The sequence below is a fragment of the Puma concolor genome, chromosome D2 (assembly GCF_028749965.1).
Source record: "Puma concolor isolate L17-30 chromosome D2, mPumCon1.1.hap2, whole genome shotgun sequence".
Taxonomy (NCBI): domain Eukaryota; kingdom Metazoa; phylum Chordata; class Mammalia; order Carnivora; family Felidae; genus Puma; species Puma concolor.
This window is the reverse complement of record NC_141677.1, coordinates 53204488-53226165: the sequence shown is the minus strand read 5'-3', so window position 1 is coordinate 53226165 and position 21678 is coordinate 53204488. Positions and strand designations below refer to the sequence as shown.

The 21678-nt window shown below is 38.8% G+C and overlaps 1 protein-coding gene across 2 annotated transcripts in view; it reads right to left on the bottom strand.

The window, feature by feature from the left end:
- Positions 1-20061, bottom strand: part of BTAF1 (B-TFIID TATA-box binding protein associated factor 1) — a 119598-nt gene extending 99537 nt beyond the window's left edge. The window contains exons 1-3 of one of the 2 annotated variants that reach the window (XM_086680361.1): positions 19743-20061; positions 6254-6377; positions 51-165 (exon numbers count right to left, since the gene is read on the bottom strand). In XM_086680361.1, the coding sequence (XP_086536487.1) occupies positions 51-165; positions 6254-6377; positions 19743-19756 (253 nt within the window). In that variant the 5' untranslated portion in view covers positions 19757-20061. The remainder of the gene's footprint in view (positions 1-50; positions 166-6253; positions 6378-19742) is intronic. The other variant, XM_086680362.1, reaches the window with a different exon arrangement.
- Positions 20062-21678: the final 1617 nt, after the last annotated feature.

Sequence of the window (21678 nt, the reverse complement as noted above, 5' to 3'; positions counted from 1 at the left end):
ATTCTACAGTTAGATTTTTATTGCAAACTACTTTTACCACTTAAAAGCACCTTGTCTGGTTCTTGGTATTGGATTCCACTCAGGTACATTTTTCACTATAGCTTCAACAGCCTGTCCTGCTGCAATGCGGGTATCCCAATTTGTACTCCTTAAATATATCAACACCTTAAAAAATTAAAAGATACAATAGTTACTCCAAAAAATATTGTTTGTTCAAGGTAGTCAGAACAGAGAAATACAAATTTATTTGTTGTTAATTTATAGTTTAGTACTTGGGCTTTATATATAAATTATAGATATATATGTGAATACATATAAATACATACACCTTGGAATTACTGTTTACAAGATTCTATCATTCACGGGAAATATCACTACACCTTAAAAAAGGGAAACAGGAAACTTTTATTTAAAAAATACTTAAGTGTTGGGGCACCTGGGTGGCTCAGTCAGTTAAGCATCCGACTTCAGCTCAAAGTCATGATCTTGCAGTTTGTGAGTGCGAGCCCCGCACTGGGCTCTGGGCTGGAAGCTCAGAGCCTGGAGCCGGCTTCGGATTCTGTGTCTCCCTCCCTCTCTGCCCCTCCCCCGCTCACACTCCGTGTCTCTCAAAAATAAATAAACATTAAAAAAAATAAATACTTAAGTGCATTTAAAAAATAACCTAGCTTTTAACATACTAAAAAGTACAATGTGTATTTTCATGACGTCCCATTACTTATTGCAAAGAGTTAAAAAACTAGTATAAAGAATAAGGGCGCCTGGGTAGCTCAGTCAATTAAGCATCTGACTCGATTTCAGCTCAGGTCATGATCTCACTGTTTGTAGGATGGAGCCCCATGTCAGGCTCTGCTCTGACAGAGCCTCCTTGAGATTCTCTCCCTCTCTCTCTGACCCTCCCCTGCTCATGCTCTCTGCCTCTCTCTCACAATAAACATTTTTTTAAAACTAGCAGAAAGAATAAATGAGTTAAGCAAGATTGGAAGTTATAAAATCAATATACAAAAATTAATTGTGGGATGCCAGCATAGCTCAGTCAGTTGAGCTTCCAACGTTTGATTTTGGCTCCTCAGGTCACGATCTCATACAGGTCACAATGTCACACTTCCTAGATCAAGCCCAGGGTCTGGGGTGTCTGGCTCTGGGGTGACAGCTCCAAGCCTGCTTGGGATTCTCTAGCTCCTTATCTTTCTGCCCCTCCCCCACTAGCGAGGGCATACACTCTGTCTCTCAAAGTAAATAAACATTAAAAAAATGAATTGCATTGCAATACACTTTCAATAAACAACTTGAAAATAAAAATTTTTAAATCACATTGTGGTTTTTTTTAATTGTTTTTTTTAAAGTTTATTTATTTTTGAGACAGAGAGAGACAGAACATGAACAAGGGAGGGTCCGAGAGAGAGAGGGAGACACAGGGAGGGTCAGAGAGAGAGAATCCGAAACAGGCTCCAGGCTCTGAGCTGTCAGCACAGAGCCCAACGCGGGGCTTGAACTCACGAACTGTGAGATCATGACCTGAGCCGAAGTCGGACGCTTAACCGACTGAGCCACCCAGACGCCCCTGTTTTTTTTTTTTTTTTTTTTGTAAAAAGAGTCAACCCGCACGAACTGGGGAGGGGCAGAGGGAGAGAGAAACTTAAGCAGGCTTCATACTGAGCACGGAGCCCTGTTGGGGCTGTAGAGATCCCACAACCGTGAGATCATGCATGACCTGAGCCAAAATCAACAGTTGGACACTCAACTGACTGAGCCACCCAGGCCCCTAAAAATCTCATTAATAATAGCATCAAAAAGTATAAAATACTTAAAAATAAACTTAATCCTTAGATCAGTTTTCTAGGTGTGCAGGATGGTTTAGTGTTGGTCTGGCTGTATTTCATGGACACGAGACACACAAAAAACTTCCATGCTGTTCCGCCATCTTGGCTCCCTCCTTAAAAATAAACTTAAAATGCAAGACTCCTATACCGAACATTACCAAAAAAATTCAAAATAGCATCAAAAGAAATCAAATAAAATCTAAATACAGTAAACAGAAAGACACCTCATGTTCATGGATATAAAGATTTAATACTGTTGGGGCGCATGGGTGGCTCAGCTGGTTAAGCATCTGGCTCTTGATTTCAGTTCAGGTCATGATCTCATGGTTCATGAGTTCGAGCCCCACATCAAGGTTCACAACGCAGAGCCTGCTTGGGATTCTCTTCCTCTTTCTCTGCCCCTACCTGGCTCATGAACACACATGCTCTCTCAAAATAAATAAACTTTAAAACAAAGAAAAAGATTTAATATTGTTAAGATAATAATACTCCCTAAATTGATCTACTTATTCAACAAAATTCCTATCAAAATCCCAGCTGATATTTTTGCAGAAATGGGCAAGTTGATCCTAAAATTTATATGGAAATGCAAGGGACCCAGAATCACCAAAACAATCTTGAAAAAGAATAATAAAGTTGGTATATTCACACTTCTTGATCTCAAAACTTGCTACAAAGTGGTAGTAATCAAGACAGTGTGGTACTGGCAAAAGGACAGGTATACAGATCAATGGAAAAGAACTGAGAGTCTAAAAATAAAATTGTGTCTATGGTCAACTGACTTTTAAGAAGAATGCCAAGACAATACAATGGAGAAAGAATAGTTTTTTCCACAAATGGTGCTGGGGCAATAAAATGATCACTGAACACCTACCTTATCCCATACACAAAAATTAACTCAAAATGAGCCATAAATCTAAAAATAACAGCTAAAACTATACAATTCTTAGAAGAAAATACAGAGGTAAACCTTTGGGACCTTGGATCAGGCAAGATTTCTTAGATTGATCCCCAAAGCACAGAGATATGGAAAAAAAAGGATAAATATGACTTCATCAATCTTAATAACTTTTGTACTTCAAAGGATACACTTAAGAAAGTGAAAACACACACACAAAAAAAAAAAGAAAAGAAAAGAAAAGAAAAGAAAAGAAAAGAAAGAAAGAAAGTGAAAAGACAACCACAGACTGGAAGAACATATTTGCAAATCAAATACCTGGTAAGGAGCTTGTATCCAAAATATATAAGGAACTCTTACAACTCAATATTAAAAGAACAAATATCCCACTTAAAAATGGGCAAAGGATCTAGACAGTTCAGTCAGTTTATGGTCAATAAACACATAAAACAACATCACTGTCACCAGGAAAATGCAAGTCAAAACTATAATGACATATCATTTCACACTCACTAGTATGGAAATAATCAAAGTCAGTTAATAACAAGCACTGACCAGGATATAGAAAAATTAGATCTCTCATAAACTGCTGTTAGGAATGTAAAACTATGGAGCCAGTTTGGAAAACAGTCTGGCAGGTCCCCAGAAAGTTAAATGTAGTTACTATATGATCCAGCAATTCTACTTGCAGGTATATACCCAAGAGAAATGAAAACATACACCCACACAAAAACTTGTATGTGAATTTTCACAGTAGCATTATTCATCAAAGGCCAAAAAATGGAAACAACCCAAATGTCCATCAACTGATGGACAGATAAATAAGATGTGATAGATCCATATAATATATTCATATCATGTCCATACAATGGAATATTATTTGACAATAAAAATGGGGAAAAAAGGAATGAAGTAATGAGACACACTTCAATATGAAAGAATCTTAAAAATATTATTTTAAATGAAAGAAACCAGTCATGTTTATATAAAATATTCAGAATAGGCAAATCTACAGGCAGAAAGCAGATTAGGTTGCCTAGGGATGGGTATGGGAGGAGTACTAGAGAATGACTGCTAATGGGCATGAGGTTTCTTTTGGGGGAAATAAAAATATTTTAAAATTAGATTGTGGTGATGATTGCACATATCTAAAATCATTGAGAGGGAACCTGGCTGGCTCAGTCAGTGGATCTTGTAGGTCTCTGAGTATAGAGATTACTTAAAAATAAAATCTTTTTTTTTTTAAACGTTTATTTTATTTTTGAGACAGAGAGAGACACAGCGTGAACGGGGGAGGGGCGGAGAGAGAGGGAGACACAGAATCGGAAGCAGGCTCCAGGCTCCGAGCCATCAGCCCAGAGCCCAACGCGGGGCTCGAACTCGCGGACCGCGAGATCGTGACCTGAGCCGAAGTCGGACGCCTAACCGACCGAGCCACCCAGGCGCCCCAAAAATAAAATCTTAAAAAAAGGTAAAATAATTGAATTGTGCACTTTACATGGGCAAATTGTATGGTATGTACATTATATTTCAATAAGTTTAAAAAACAAAACCAAAAGGCAACAGGAAAACAATGAAGGGAGAAAAAAGAGGATAGGAGGTGAGAAGGTACTAAAGACAAACTTTGCCTCTTTTGGAATTATTTGATGACAGCCAGCAAGCCGGGACCTAAGTTAAGAAGACCAGAACTCACCTGGAAGGGTGGAAACCTTTTCTCAGTTCAGCACAAATTAGTTTTGCTCACTGTTTCCAGTTTCAGCTCATTCAGTCCTCAATCTCTTCCCTTGGGATGAGAAGAAATGGGTATACCTCTCTATCCCCCTACCTTACACATGAGCATAATGCATCTAATGTGCATTCTTCTCCAGGGACACCTGGATGGCTCAGTCAGTTAAGCATCTGACTCTTGATTTCAGCCCAGATCATGATCTTGTGGTAAGATTGAGCCCTACATTGGGCTCTGTGATGATGGTGCAGAGCCTGCTTGGGATTCTCTCTTTCCCTCTCTCTGCCCCTCCCCTGCTTGCATACACACTCTCTCGCAAAATAAATAAACATTTTAGAAATTAAAAAAACAAAACAAAACATGCATCCTTCTCCATTCTGAGAACATGGAGCCTGTGGATGTCAAACCACTGTCTCTTCGTCTACATACTGTTTAGAAAGTACTGATAATATCTAACTGGGAAATATACTGGAAAAGACAGTCACTGTCAGCCCTCATGATAGGAACTATATAGTACAGATTTGTACATTCACAACAGCTTAGAACTCCTACTCATATGAATCAAAGAGAGACAGATGAGAATGAACGGAGGGGGTAATACCAGCAGGAAGAGAGTTATCTTGGGATTTCTAATGTCTGGGCTATTATATTGCTCTCCCACCCTCCTCCCTACCCAAGCTCCCCAACACACAAAGCGCTCCTGTTTTTATTCTGCATGCCAGAGAATTATTAAGCATGTGGAATGTATTGCTTACTATCATACAGGCACACTTCTACAAGTCAACAGAGTTCAATAAATACACAGCCATTGCTTAGGGAAAGAATATGGGCTAGGATTATGAAAACATTGATCCATCAAAGCAGAAAGCCTCCACTTTCAAAACAGGTGATAACGAAAAATGTAATGACAGAGGCTCCTGGATGGCTCAGTCGGTTAAACATCTGACTTCCGCTCAGGTCATGATCTCACAGTTTGCGAGTTCAAACCCCGCGTCGGGCTCTGTGCTATTGGTTCGGAGCCTGGAGCCTGCTTCAAATTGTGTCTCTTTCTCTCTCTGCCCCTCCCCTGCTCACACTCTGTCTCTGTCTCCCAAAAAATGAATAAACGTTAAAAAAAAATGTTTTTTTAATGTAATGACAACTTGCTTCTCATATATTTCAATCATTTCCCATGAGTACTCAATCATCTGAAGACCAACAACTATAATTACTAGCTGTTAAAAACAGGTTAGACCACTAATGAACTAGATTAACAACTTAGCTCATTACCAAACTGGGTCAGATTAAAATCTGTGCCACAGGCAAAAGGTTCTATGTTGTCAAATCCCTTAGACAATTAAACCTGATACAAAAAAAAAAAGCCAAAATATTTTAAATATTTTGACAAAAAGATGAAATTTAAAAAAATATTTGGAGACACAGTAAGATATTTAATGGACTCTGAAGACCACAACTGTGACTAAAATAAGACAATTTCTGGGGCACCTGGGTGGCTCAGTCGGTTAAGCATCCAACTTTGGCTCAGGTCATGATCTCACAGTTTGTGAGTTCGAGCCCCGCGATGGGCTCTGTGCTGACAGCTTGGAGCCTGGAGCTGCTTCGGATTCTGTGTCTCCCTCTCTCTCTGCTCCTCCCCTGTGCCTACTCTGGGTCTCTCTCTCTGTCTCTCAAAAATAAACATTAAAATTTTAAATAAATAAGTAAAGAAATAAAAATAAGACAATTTCTATCATTATATTCCTACCCACAGATAAACTTCTACAATAGCATTATACTAAATGGAAAAAAAAAAGGGGGGGTTCTTACTTTAGATAAAAGATTATTTAGTTCATGGGGATGAAGCTTTACCACTTCTCCAAGTTGCTGTGCAGCAGCTTTTCTTGTAACTGGAGTAGTGCCAGTATCCAGTAAGATAAAAAGACGGTCAAGCCTAAAATAACAAAAATATAATGATTATTCTGAAACATGTTTCCTCATAGGTGTAAGCTTGAGTCAACAAATGTATTGAGCATTTATGAAAGAAGACCTATTCTAGGGTTGCAGGAGAAATCTCTACACTCAAGGAACTTGCAATTGGGGGTAGGGTGAGAAGGAAGGCAAGTACACAAATAATTAGAATACAGTGTACAATAACACATATTCCAGAAAAGAAATGCAAAGTGCTTTGAGGAGTGGGAACAGAGGAAGTAAATAGTATATATCCCCAACTGTGTAATATTGAAAAGGCTTCATAAAAGAAATAGTATATGGGATGGACTTTCATAGGTCAGCCATGAAGGTCTTGGTTCAAGAAAGAGATGGGACTAGAGCTCTATTTTAGGAAGATTAATCTGGCAGCAGTGTGAAGCATGAAATGTAATGGAAGAAAACTTTTAGAGAATTTTAGTCTAAAAGTGCAGACCTAAACTACCATCATGACTAGAAGCCTAGAAAGAAGTTGGGAGAGACACTGCAGAGGCAAAGCACAGTGTAATAAGAAATGTCAAGGAAATGAAAGATTTCTCAGACTCTGGATCTTAGAAAATGAAGAGGTCACTTAAAAAAATGGGAACTAGTAGAGGAAATATTGTGGGAAATGATGACAAGCTTACTAGTGGCGGGGACAGGATAGCTACAAGAAACCAAAAAAGATAGTTGGAATAGAGATGTGAAGTTCAGGAAAAATTGAGACTGCAGGTATATAGGTATATGAAGTCATGTGTGTAGAAGTGACAAATGTGGCAATAAATAAAATCTCTGAGGAAAGAGTTTCCAAAGGCATACAGCATACTGGCACAAATTCTAGAGTCACAACATCACAGTTCAAACTCCAGTTCTACCATTTAACCAATGACTAAAGCTTGGAATATCACAATGCCTTATACCTGGAACAGGTGAGGAGAAGTGGAACACTATGTTCTTGTGGTTTTGGGATACAGGAAAATCCTAAGGTTTTAGAAAGGAGAAAGGCCAAGTCACAAGTAATTACCACCAGCTGTCCACCTATCATATATAGGTCTAGCTTTCCTATCACACTACTAATCAGGCTCAGTAATGCAAAGTGAATGCCAGAAGTAATGAAAAGAGCCTCATACTTCATATAGGGAATAAATGGGTACTTTAAAAAATACAGAGGATGGTAAAGTTATATCAACTGCCTAATCCTACACAAAGGGGAATTTAAAGAATACATTTTCAAATTTTATCTAATGAGAAAGAGAAAGCAAGTAAGGTCCCAAAGCTAACCATGAGCATTAAGCATCAATAAACTACAGTGAAGCTTGTATTTTACTTCTGGGATTACAGGTATTTTTCTTTCACAAAGAGCTAAAAAATTACACAACAAAGCTCTAAACGTCTTTTGTAAGATAAACCTATAAGGGGCAAATGAAATGGGCTGGACTGTTCTTTTCTTTTCTCTGGTAGTATTTATCAAACTAGCCAGTCACTAATAAGCACAGAATCATTATAACTAGTAAGAAATAGAACTAAAATCTTTTTCAGTCAAGAACAGTAAGGGTACTTTGAAAAGTCTTCAACTGCTTCAGAACAAAACACTAAGAGGTACGGTTCAAATTTATAGTTAAGGGTATATAGAAAGGACAAATTTCAAGAAAAATATGTGAGGTAATAAAAAAGCCAGTGATAACAAAGAAAAACAGAAACACAACACAGTTTTTGCTTCCGATACAATGAATGGCACACAGAGTGATTATAAAGAAACTAATTTTTGTAAGACACACAAAAATTAACTTACTTTATATATACACCATGTATGGACACAATCCACCTGCTGAAACAATTATTCTCCTTATTAATTCAAGGCTGTCTAAATACTTGCCTTTACCCATTTATTCATCAGGTTTTGCCACAGATTTGGTGAACAGTGACTCAGAAATAGTGGGACAAAAGAATAGGAGAAAAAAAATTTTTGACAACTGGTGTTATTTAAAAAATTCTATGACTGTCAGACCCAAATCCCTTCTTCATAAAATGATCTTCCCCCCATCCCATACATAACGCTCAGAATGCCCCTTGAGTTATTTTCATTTTTAAATCAAGTTGTGATATTAATGTTCATGAGAATCATCTCTGAGCCTCCACAACAAATACTTGCATGTTGCTATTACCATATGATTTTGTCAATAAAATTTGCAAAAAGAGATTTCAAACATCTATGAACAACTTTCTGTAATTATCAAGACAAAAATTCATTTTAAATATTCTATATTAAGGACTATCTGGCTAGCTTAGTTGGTAGGGCATGCGACTCTTGATCTCAGAGTTGTGAGTTCAAAAGCCTCACATTAGGCATGGAACCTACTTAAAAAAAAAAATCTTTGTATATTATATGGTAGGCAAAATTATCAAAAATTAAATAAGTTTTATCACAAAGAATGATTAGTCTTAGGTCAAATTTATGCTACTCTAAGTGGACTTATATTTGTATATGCTGCATGTCTTTTGTGTAACAATACTGGGCTCTCTTATATGTATACAGTTCATGGAGATTCAAGACTTTCCTGTGGAAAACTGTGGTAAAATGGAAAACAAACTAGACTGAAAGTTAGGAGACCTTTAGAAGTCTTACTGCTGTCACATGTTGGAGGATTCAGGGAAATTTACTTCATTTAACCTCTTATTTTGGAGGGTAAAACTAGATAATTTAGGCATATTTTAGTTTCTCATCACTGTGGGGTTTTTTTTCCCTTTTTTCTTATGTAACGTAATATTTGTCATATCTCTGACTTATTTGATGTGAAGTTCCTTAGACCTCACCTCTGGAAAGATTTCAACTACTTCATTAATTCTTTTTCCAGGATGAAGATTCTGCTTTTTATGACCAAAAGCAAAGCTGGCTGCAAAATGAACACTGTAAGGAAGTGACACTACCCTGTTTATAAAGTTAAAAGAAAATGGACAGATTGCAACATTTTCCCCCATCATTTCCACCTTCCCCAAGACGCCATTACCATTCCTCATTCCTTAAAAAAGGAATGCACTACTTCACTGAGTAGATCTCTAGGCTTTGTAACAGATCTCAAGTTCTCTCCTCACTACCTCTAAAGATTGCTTGTTACCCTCATCCTATTTCAAATGGAAAGACAGTCCTCACTTCTCTTTAAGGTTTAGATACTGTCCCACTGTTTCCTTGATATCATCCTCTTCTAGCTTCATTCAATCATCCTTTCTCTAATACCTTAAATCACTGCCTTATTAATCTATTCCCTTCTACCTTTAAATATGCGAAAGTGTGTCTCTGAAGAGAAAATAAACGGCTTGCTCCTCATCTCCTAGTTTACTTTTTCTTTTTTCCTGCCAAGCATCACAAACAAGTGTTTAAAATCACTTCTTTTAGGGACACCTGGGTGGCTCAGTCGGTTAAGCGTCCAGCTCTTGATTTTGGCTCAGGTCATGATCTCGCTTCAGGCTCTGCACTGACAGCATGGAACCTGCTTGGGATTCTCTCTCTGCCTCTCCCCTGCTTGCACGTGCTCTTTCTCACGCACTCGAAATAAGTAAATAAAACATTTTAAGAAATCATTTCTTTCCTCACTATACACAATTTCATCCTTATCAATCAAGTTTCTGTTCTTCTCTTCTACTAAAATAGCACACCTGATGGGTCACCAATAAATTTGTAAGCTCTAAATCCAACTTTTTTAAGCCCAATTTTCTTGACCTTTCTATAACATCTGATATCAGTAAGTACCCCATTTTTAAGACATTTTTCTTCCTGACTTTTCACAACTTTATATTACCTTGTTTCCATCTGAACTCTCCATTTTTCCCCTGGTTTCCCTCTTATTGCTGTCCCATATTCAATCCTTGGCTCCTTACCCCACCAGTTTCTCCCTTAGGAAACTAGGTTATTTGTTTAAACTGTAACAAGGTACAAATAATCCCCAAAACTAGTCTATCTAGGAGCTCTAGTGCCACACTTCCAACTGCCTGGTAAGCATAACCCCCTCATAACATGATCTTATTGCTAGATTTATAGTACTCTTAAAGTACTCTTTGATCAAATTACTACCTTACCCTAGAACTGTCAATGGCTCACCCTTACCTATCAGACAGTAATCAAAATCAAAAAAAGTATCTCCCAAACATGGGCCTTTTTGGTTTCCACAATTTCATCTATATCATTTCTTCCACTTGGAATGTCTTTTTTTGGTTCAGTTCTTGAGCTAGCTACAACCCATCAAGACTTAAAATCCTTTACCCTTTTGAAACGATCTCAGACTACTGTATTACAGAGGTGAACTCCTGTAATCTACACAAATTCTCATCTTGAGTAGCCATTTTGGTATTTATTATGTTTTGTTTTATGGCACCTCTTACATTAATTTGTCACATGATGTCTTATGCTCGTTAGGCTTCACCTCCTTCAGTGATTCTTTTTGTCTCCCACAATACTTTGCATAGTGTCTCTGCAAAGTCTTTGCTTAGTATTCAAATATTTGCTTAGTTGGTATTTGCTAAAATTAAAATTATAAAGAAAAGTACACATTTCTTAGGGCCAAGTGTAGGCACCATTTTTAAGCAAAAAAAAAAATTTGTGTGCTAAAAAAAGGAGGGGGTGGTGCTATATTAGAATTTTTTTTGCTTCCTTTGAGAAATACCCTTGATCTGTAATACCTATACTATATGAAAACAAGTTGTAAAAATAACAACTGATGCTAAGGTAATGCTTCAGTAAGTGGTAAGATCAGCACAGCAGTACTTCAGCATTCTGAACATCAAGGCAGTTATGCCTGCTCCAAATAGCAAGCTGAAAGAGACCATGAAATGGGTACTGTATTCCTTCAATAATCTCCATACTTTCTAAACTTTCCTTTAGTCCCCTCTACCCAGCTTCATTGGAACCACACTCCTGCCCAAAGACCTTCAACTCCTCTCTAACTAATGCTGATCCCCTCTCACATCCATATAGTTCCTCCTGCCTCTCCTCTCTGCAAAGCCTTTTATCCCAATGCCATGTCATGTAACCTCTGCTCTTCCATCAGCCAACTGTCCAGGGGGTAGTAGATCAGCTCACTCTCTCGTTTAATCCAGGCCTATTTATTCTCACATCTTCCACCTTGGTAGTAGCAAAGCTTGCCTCCCTGAATAGAGGAATGGGGACAAAAGAATGCTTCCTTGGGTTTTGTTTGTTTGTTTGTGGAGTTCTCCCTTCCTCTATCCAAAACAGCAGAATAAACACCACACAAAAGGAAGAACAAAGGGGTGAGCAGACCAGGATCTGACAAGAGGGCAGTATGATCTGTTACCCTGGGTAGCCAGCTATGAGCAAGCAGGGTAAGCATCAGGGTCAGGACTCCATGGAAAAGGCTGGTATAGTGAACTGGTGCGGGAAGGAGAAGGGGCATGAGCCAGGGTCAGTACCATGTTGGAGGGCAGACAGGGCCCTTGGTGAAGGAGAGATGTGATGGAAGCTAAGTGGTCAGAAGAGAAAGGAAGTTAAAAGAAGGGCTAATTGAGGAAACACAGTACTTACACCAATACTTTTTGAGAGAGAGGGAGCGTGTAAGTGGGCAAGCAGGGGGAGGGGGGCAGGGAGAGGAGGAAGGAGGGAGAGAGAGAGAGAAGCAGGGCTTGTGTTCACCAGATTCAGGACTCAAACTCACAAACTGTGAGATCATGATCTAAGCAGAAGTGGATGCTTAACCGACTGAGCCACCCAGGAGCCCCACAATATTTCTTATGGCTAAACCTTCTCTTGCAGAATAGCTAGTAGGGGGGAAAAATGCCATTCTTCATTCTTTGAAGGACAGACAGATGGGAGCAGAAAGAGGTAATAGATGTCAAGCTGTATGAAAGGTACCAAAGACTGAAAAAATAAATAAAACATAAGGCAATTATATTTGACAATACCTACTGGTTATGAATTTACTGATAAGAAATCTGGCCCATTTTCAATTTGGACTTTAATTCAGAGAGAATTATACAAGACATGATTCATGTTTTGTTTACCAACCTGTGACTACAGGCAAGTGCTCTAAAGGCTGCCTAGAAAAAAGAAAGAGTACATGGAAGTTTGTAAAGGTTACTCAGGCAGGTGCAACCTAATCCCTCTTCTCTTCAGCTGTTTGCATAATGAAGTAAAGATATAAAAAGATATGGAAGAAAATCATAGACATTTTGAACTATATCCTAGGTTACTACTTCATCACTCATTTATTAAATGAGTATATGCTGGGGCGCCTGGGTGGCTCAGTCGATTAAGCAGCCAACTTTAGCTCAGGTCATGATCTCACAGTCTGTGAGTTCAAACCCTGCATTGGGCTCTGTGCTGAAAGCTCAGAGCCTGGAGCCTGCTTGCGACTCTGTGTCTCCCTCTCTCTCTCTGTCCCTCCCCTGCTTGCTCTCTGTCTCTGTCTCTCTCTCAAAAATAATAAACATTTTAAAAAATTATTTTAACAAATAAAAAATAAAGAAGTATATGTTGTGTTCCCAACTCCTTGGTCATTTGAAGATTAAAGGGGGGAAGAAAAGGTACAGGCGCCTGGCTGGCTCAGTCAGTTGAGCATGCAACTCTTTCCCCCCCACCCCCCAATTCCGGAGGCTTTATTAAATGATTATTTCTTCAGTATGTCAGTTTTTTTGTTTATTCAGGGGCATGACATTGAGCCCAACACAATCTTTTTTAACACTGTTTTTTTTTTACTATTGTTGTTGTTTAATTTAAATCCAAGTTAGTTAACATATAGTGTAACAATGATTTCAGGATTTCAGGATTAGAATTTAGTGATTCATCACTTACATATAACACCCAGTAGAGCATGCAACTCTTGATCTCGGCATTGTGAGTTGGAGCCCCAAGTTGGGGGTAGAGATTACTTTAAAAAAAAAAAAAAAAGGCAGGGGGTATAAAAATAACTTCTTCAATCTACTTCCAACCTCAATATTCTCAGAATTTAAATTAAGCATCTTTGAAAAATAGTATAAAGTCAACTAGGAGAATACCTCACCTTAACTAAGAGAATGATCAGTCAAGTCTGTCCAGTTACACATTTTCCCATTTAACAAAAGTCCAGTAAAATTTAAAACAAACTGTTCGAATTTTTTACTTTTCTGTGTGACTTAGGAAATAAGAAAGTAAATACCTGATATGAACACTGTATTATAAAGTCTCACATTTTATTATTAAACAAGAAAGTTATGGTCAAAAGAAACAACTTCCAAGAAATTCTCTAGACTGCTGTTTTTAAATGTATACCTTCTAGATCATAACATGGGTAATCTGAAACTATGTTAATGGCATATTCTTTAAACAAGAAAGATTAGTTAAGACCACAGACAAAACTGAGAATCAATATGAAGATATGAAACCAAACCAAAGCCAGGTGGAAGGCCAGGTGCATGCTAGAATAAATTGCATTCCCCCACTACCACAGTAGAACATGAATTTCTTAAAATGGGGATTCCATTTTTGTTCTGTTGTATTTCTTTTTTTTTTTTTTTTTTTTTTTTTTTTTTTTTTTTCAACGTTTATTTATTTTTGGGACAGAGAGAGACAGAGCATGAACGGGCGAGGGGCAGAGAGAGAGGGAGACACAGAATCGGAAACAGGCTCCAGGCTCTGAGCCATCAGCCCAGAGCCCGACGCGGGGCTCGAACTCACGGACCGCGAGATCGTGACCTGGTTGAAGTCGGACGCTTAACCGACTGCGCCACCCAGGCGCCCCAGTTCTGTTGTATTTCTAACACCTAGAACATAGAAAGCATTCCACAAATACTCATTAAATGAATGCTGAAAAAGTACAATCAAACTGAGTTATTTTCTCCAGGACATTTTTTTCTAACCTCCATTCTTGATCCATCCATCAAGCTACAGTCTTTCGCATTACTTTATCTTAAAGATAACATCTAGGTTCAATAAAACTATTCTAGACCCAGCAATGGCACTACTAGGTATTTATCCAAGGGAGACAGGTGTGCTGTTTCAAAGGGACACAGGCACCCCAATGTTTATAGCAGCACTATCAACAATAGCCAAAGTATGGAATAAGCCCAAACGTCCATCAATGGATGAATGGATAAAGAAAATGTGGTGTACACACACACACACACACACACACACACACACACACGCTGGAGTATTACTCAGCAATCAAAAAGAATGCAATCTTGCCATTTGCAACTACATGGATGGAACTGGAGGGTATTATGCTAAGTGAAATTAGTCAGAGAAAAACAAAAATCATATGACTTCACTCATATGAGGACATCAAGAGACAAAACAGATGAACATAAGGGAAGGGAAACAAAAATAATACAAAAAAACAGGGAGGGGGACAAAACATAAGAGACTCATAAATATGGAAAACAAACTGAGGGTTACTGGAAGGGTTGTGGGAGGGGGGATTGGGCTAAATGGGTAAGGGGCACTAAGGAATCTACTCCTGAAATCATTGTTGCACTATATGCTAATTTGGATGTAAATTTTAATAATAATTTAAAAATAAATGTATTTGTACCAAAAAAAAAACAAAAACAAAAATAAAAATCCCAAGATCCACAATTCCAATGGAGGAAAAAAAAAAGATAACATCTAGGTTCTTCAGAAGGAATATGTTATTTTATAAGTTCATACAAAATTGTGCACTTTAATGGTTAAAACGGTGAATTTTATGTTACGTGTATTTTATCACAATTTAACAACAACAAAACCCTTTGAGGAATAAACCAAAGGAAACTATACAGATTGAAATGTAAAAGCTTCTATATACCTCTTCTCCCTCTCCTGGCTTTTCTGTCCCTAACTTTTTTTAAGTATGAAATATGTGACATATTGTAATTTACAATAGTTCCTTCTGTCAATCCTATAATGAATTGAAATTAGCAGTAATGGAGGAAAAGGACTAGCAAACACAAGAAACCTGTGCTGTCCTAGAGATCATGAGTATCATTTTAGCATCTTCTCTGTCAGTAGGAAGGATCCACTGGAACTTCCCCCACATTAAGAAACTTCCTTTTATTTGGCAGAACAGGACTGTTGAAACAATGTTTCTCTGAAGTATCAGCAGTACAGAGAGAATTAACAAAACTGAGCAAAGTTCTGATCAAATGTAGTAATTTGTTTCTTCCATAAGAGGGTATGATCCCTTTTTTCCAGAAACTCCTCTGAACAGTGCATCATTTTCAAATGCAAAAATATGGCACAGACTTCAGATACAAATAATGCAGAGTCTAATAATGCAGGCAAATCATAATTACTGTCTAGACATTTTAGACATGACCTTTATAGTTTAGATCAATGAGGAAAAATTCTCTAAATTGTATTTTTTAATTTATATGATCAAGGGAAAAATATGTTCATATTAGCTAGTCAAAGTACAAGGGTCAGTTCAACCAACTGTGGCATAAACTGGCAAAGGTATGATAAACAACCTTAAAAAAAAATCCTGTAGTAACTTGTGGAAGGTAACATTAACGCCCACGGGTTCACCACCTTCTGTAATGAACATAAGTCTTAATTTCTCTAAGGTTGCCTTTACTGTTGATGGCCCAACCAAGTGATAAATGTTACTGGGAGAAAGGTTCACAAGGCAAAACAGCAGCATTCAAAGATTTAACAATTATTATTTCAGCTGTTGGCAAGCAACACTGAAAGCTGTAATGTATATTAATGTCTTTTTGCTGAGGTTGGTTTTGTGGGAGCAAGTAGCTCATGAATGAGCTTAGCTGACTTTCCAGCATTCACATCTTAAGGGCAACATTGTTCTCAACTCCTACATTAAGAGTCTAAAGGAAGGGATGCCTGGCTCAGTCAGAAGAGCATGCAACTCTTGACCTTGGGGTGTCAGGGTCATGAGTTCAAGCTCCACAATGGTGTAGAGATTACTTAATAAAAACGTTTAAGAAAAGAGTCTAAAGGAGTCGTACATTTTTCAGTAATACTTCTCTGCATTTTACAGAGAACTTCAAATACTACAATTGTATTTGCATTTTTAGAGTATCAAAGCTTGTTTGTAAGACTTAACTCTCCCACAAATTAATAGTTGGCCATGTATTTGATAATTTTGCCACATTCTTACAATTCAATGTACAGTAAAACAAGGCCTTTATAAAACTGTAAGTAGGGTCTAAAAAATTTAATCACAAAGTACAAGGTTGTATTATATCGAATTTGCATTATACAAGACCACACTATCATAGAATTGCACTATATTATAAACTTTTCTGATAACATTATGTTTTTAAAATTATAATCCTGGCTGATATTCAAAGCTATGGTGAAAGTTTGTCCTCCTGGGGAAAAACTATAGCTAAACTACAAGGACTCACTGAAAAACACTGGAAATATTCTACTATATACATAAACTATGGTAAAATCATGACAGCTATTAAAACAAGAAACAAAATCACTCATTCATTAAAAAAAAAAAAAAAAAGTGTATAGGACACTAAGAGCCAGGCACTCTGCTGGGAATAGAAAGATCAGACATAGTTCCTTCTCTCCAGAGTGCATGTAAATCCAAGCAGGGAGAATAATTAAACAATTACAAAATGTGATATTATGACTGACAGAAGTACATATTGGTGCAAGTAACTCAGATGAAGTAAAACTAGAAAAAGCTTCCCTAAGTACATATAAGCTTAGACCCAAAAACCAAGGTTAGACTTGGGGTGGGGGGTAGGAAAGAAATGTTCCAGAAAGAAAGAATGGGAGGTGAGAACACAGATTCAAAATGAAAGGGAAAGAAGAGGAGACAGAGCAAGAGAGGGAGAGAGAGAGAGATGCAAGAGATACAGAGAACCTGATATAAGGTGATGAAGCTAAAAAGGTGAAGCAGGAACCAGATCACAAAGAATCTATTTTGTACTCATGCTAAGGCAAAAGAAAACAACTAAAAGGTTTTAAGCAGAAAAATGACAGTAAAATTTGCATATTAGCAATAATATAGCTGAAGTGAAGAATAAATTAGAGGGGCGCCTGGGTGGCTCTGTCGGTTAAGCGTCAACTTCGGTTCAGGTCATGATCTCACGGTTCATGAAATCAAGCCCTACATCCGGCTCTGTCCTGACAGCTTGGAGGCTGCTTGGGATTCACTCTCTCTCCCTCTTGCAAAAATAAATTTTAAAACTTTAAAAAAAAAGTTACAAAAAAAAAATTAGAGATGCCATGGGAGGCAGGAAGACAACTGGCTGCTGTTGCAGGTGTCTTGGATTAGAGATGATGGTGGTACGGAGCAGGATTGTGGTAACTGGTATGGAAAGAAAGAAGACTGGCCAGAGAAAGATTGGAAAGATAGATTAACAGGATTGGATTTGGTGACTGGTTGGATGGGGGGAGGAAGAGAGAGAGAGAAATCGTTTATTATCCCCAGATTCCTGAACCTGGCAATTAGAGGGAATGATGGTACCAGCTAATCATTTCCCTTCTGCTGGAAATATTTACAAGGTCCTAAAAATACTACAGTGCAAAAAAATGTTTTAGATATGATTCTGGCAAATATGACTTTTACCTCTTGAGCTATCTTCCACCTATTCTGCATAAAATATCAGAATAAGTCTGTATTCTACAAGCACACACCAACAGGGGAAAAAGGAAATTTAATTAGTAAAGAAACATGCTTAGTGTACAAAGAAGGCCAGCTTGAAATTAAAGTTTGCTATTCAAAGTGAATCTGCAAATTAAAAAGGCAAGGACTGATGGTATCCCAAAACACAGACACAGTGTCTCAAAAGTTTCTTCCTTGAATGATCATATTACCAAAATAAACACAGGAATAGCTTTTTCATACAACTAGGACAGGTTTTTCTCAAAATTTTTAAAAGTAGAATTTAACAGAATTTTGGCAAAGAATCTACATTAAAAAAGAGCACCACTCTTTGAAATCCAGTATCAAGAACAAAAGACAGCAGCTTTCAAAACCCATTCATTCAGAAATTTAGGTGCCCTAAACTTCTGTAAATAGATTAGCATAGGCCAAGCAGATTAGTCTCTTTTTAAATACTTTCGTTTTGTCTCTACAAAACTACATCCAATACTGTGAAAACGTGGTCTGCTCTAAGAGAAATTTCAAGAGCTACTCATTCTCTTAAACAGTGTATCACCTGTTAAACAAATGTCTTATTAAGTGGATGTATCTATGTATTTATAATGTACATGGGAGGTAACAAATTAGAAGATACACCTTCCAGTACTTGCAAAAATTTTTAATGCCATTCTATTCTTTCAAGGCAATTTTATATATCCCAAAATAAGAACTTCCTCACATTGAATGGATTCAATTAATCTATGAAATAAAAATTAGATGCTCCATTCTACAGGTACCTAGCAACCCCCTTAAATCAACTCCCAGGGACTTCTCCCACACACGATCTCATCAGTTATCTAGGGAGTCTGTGAGGGGTGGGTTATTCTCTTCACTTGCAAAACAGACAGAGCTTGAGTATCTATGGTGTCAAGGAAGGTGTCCAATTAACTGTACAAAAATGAATGAAAACTATTTGTTTTCTGAACTATCCTTGCTTCCTTTAGCCTAAGTGGTAGAAAGACCCAGTTCTCACGAAAACTTACTTTATCAACTCTAGTGAACGTGGTGATTCCTGACTGCTACCACAGGGACTATCCCCCTACTTACACTTCCAAAATCAAACCTCTAACAAAGTTTTCCCACCATCCTATCAGACTTTCCTCCCATAGCCTTATGTCTTATTGGTTGGTCTGCAGGTTTCCTAGTCTTTCCTGTTGATAGGCAACATTATTTTAAAATAATTTAAGATCTGTGATAACTTTCACGCCTTAGTTAAGAAAGACGGTGCTAACAGAATAACTTGCCAAAGATTCCTGACGACCGAATGTTTGTTGAACAAAAGAATTATACCGTAAGAAAAAAGCCCTCATAAAGAACATATCCCTAAAGCCACAAATAATTTCCAACATAATTAGAAGTTCATTTAGACAACAGTAATTCAACGCTCCCAGACCTCGACAGTTATTACCAAGTTTTCCCATGAAATGGAGGTTAGGGATCTGCCTTAGAACACTAAGAGAGGTAACAGGCTCTAGAACTGAAAGAAGGAAGAGAAACCAGAGAAGAGAAGCATGGTGAAGAAAGAGAAACACTAGCTCTAACGTGGCACGGGGTCTATTCAACAAGAAAAAGACATTTTGAACCGATTTACGAGGAGTAACTCGAGCCCAAACCCTCGCAGACGCTGGGGCGAACTCCGAAGTCTGTGGAAGAAGGCGCCCGAGCCCAGTGACAATGGGAACCGACCCTATCTAGGAGTGGGGGCACCGAGAGGGGACCGTGCCTCGCCTGGGCCACCTTCCCGTCCGCTCGTCAGGAGCGAAACCCACCTGGAGACCGCCATGGCCGGGCGCCGGCGGTTCGGAGCTCCCCGCGAGCTACGCGCCGCGCCGCGGAGGCGCTAGTTTCCAGAGAGCAGAGCGGCGCAGGCCCAGGCCGCGGTCAGAGGGGAGCGGCCGGTGCGGCGCGGGGTGTCCCGCCGCGGGCCCTGGAGCATCTGCCCCGCCGCCTGCCCGAACTCGTCCCCGCCGCGGCCGGGGAGCAAGGGTCTGAGGCGGCGGCGGAGGCGGCAGTCCTCCGACCCGCACGACTTCAAACCGGGGGCCCCCAGCCCCGCTCTTTGCTGACGCAGGCGTCGGCACGCCGGACTGAGCGTCAGCGCGCCGGAAGTGACGTCAGCTCACCGCCAGGGCCTTTGCCACGGAGGGTGAGGCCGAGGACTGCGAGCAGTTTTTGCTTGGCGGCATGCGCCTGGGAGAAAACGTTTGTGGTCATCTGTTTGTCATTAGCGACGCAGGAAAGATAAATAAGGGTACCCTTATTTCCTAGAAGGGAAAAAAGGCGATTTAGCCAAGGTTCTGGAAGTTCAAAAACTTGGTCTCTAAGTCCTTTACTGCCCTCACCCTCATCCCACCAGATTGCTAGAGAACGCAGGATCCGAAAGACCTTGGGCATGATGCTCTGCTCCAGGTGGCGATGCCAGTGGGAGGGGTGAAAGCAATAAAGATCTGCAGTGGCACTTAGGACACGGCTCCGGTGTTTGCCATATTTACCAGAAGTTCTGCGTAGCTATTGTAGGGAAGGTCTTCCGCCAACCATTTTGCCAAACCAAGTTTGACTTCTTACCTGTTTATGTTGTAGGTACCATAATTTTCTCAACCAGAGGTAAAAATTTCCAGCCCTCTTTTTTTTTTTTTTTTTTTTTTAATGTGGCTATTCAGTCCCTTAGTTCGTTTTGATTTCAAACATTCTTTTGTCACTTAGTGCAGGTCCTTACCACCTTAAACTTGATTTTTATGATAGTGGCCAAAGTATTTCTCCAGCTTCTGTAGTTGAGCCATCTTAGAGTCCACAAGCAGATGAATATTCAAAAACACTGCTTTTATCGTGTCACTCTGTATATAAAACTTGTCCATTGGCGTCTCATTACCTGAAGACTCTATGTCTCAACCCGAGTCTGGTTTTCATCTATAAAATGAAGCTAGTGAGTACTGTAGAAGGTTATGGAAATAAAATGAGGTCATGTATCTAGGGGAGCTTACAAGAAATTTGTAAACCACAAATTAGTATATTAAGGGGAAAGAAACTAACAAGTGCCTGCTATGTAGTAGGCATTTGGCATGCATTATCTCATAATTCCTAGGCCAACCCTGTAAAGTAAATTTTAATCTTGAATTTAGAGGTGAAGCAACTAACATTAGAAAGTTTAAATAATTTGCCCAAGATCCAGGTTAGTAATATTTACTGTTGTTCATTTATTCAACAAATATTTACTTGGCACCTGCTCTGTGTCAGACACTTCACTAGGCACTGTTTGTACTGTTAGACAACATCTGATTAAGCTGATGTTCAAGTATCTTCACATTTCATGGTCTTTTCACACCTGCCTTCTCAATGTATTTCCCACCACTGAAACTGACAAGCAGGTACCTACTTAACTGATTATGCACTGCATTCATTTATTCAGCCAAAATTTAGTATCTACCACTTGCTGACCTCTACTAGAGATTGAAGCTTCAAAAGAAACCAAAACAGACAGGGTGCCCACTCTGGTTGAACTTACACCCTAACGGAAATTAAAAGAGCAAACAGATAAACAAGAAAACATCATGTTTACGGGGCGCCTGGGTGGCTCAGTCGGTTAAGCATCCGACTTCAGCTCAGGTCATGATCTCACAGTTCGTGAGTTTGAGTCCTGCATCGGGCTCTGTGCTGACAGCTCAGAGCCTGGAGCCTGCTTCAAATTCTATGTCTCTCTCTTGCTCT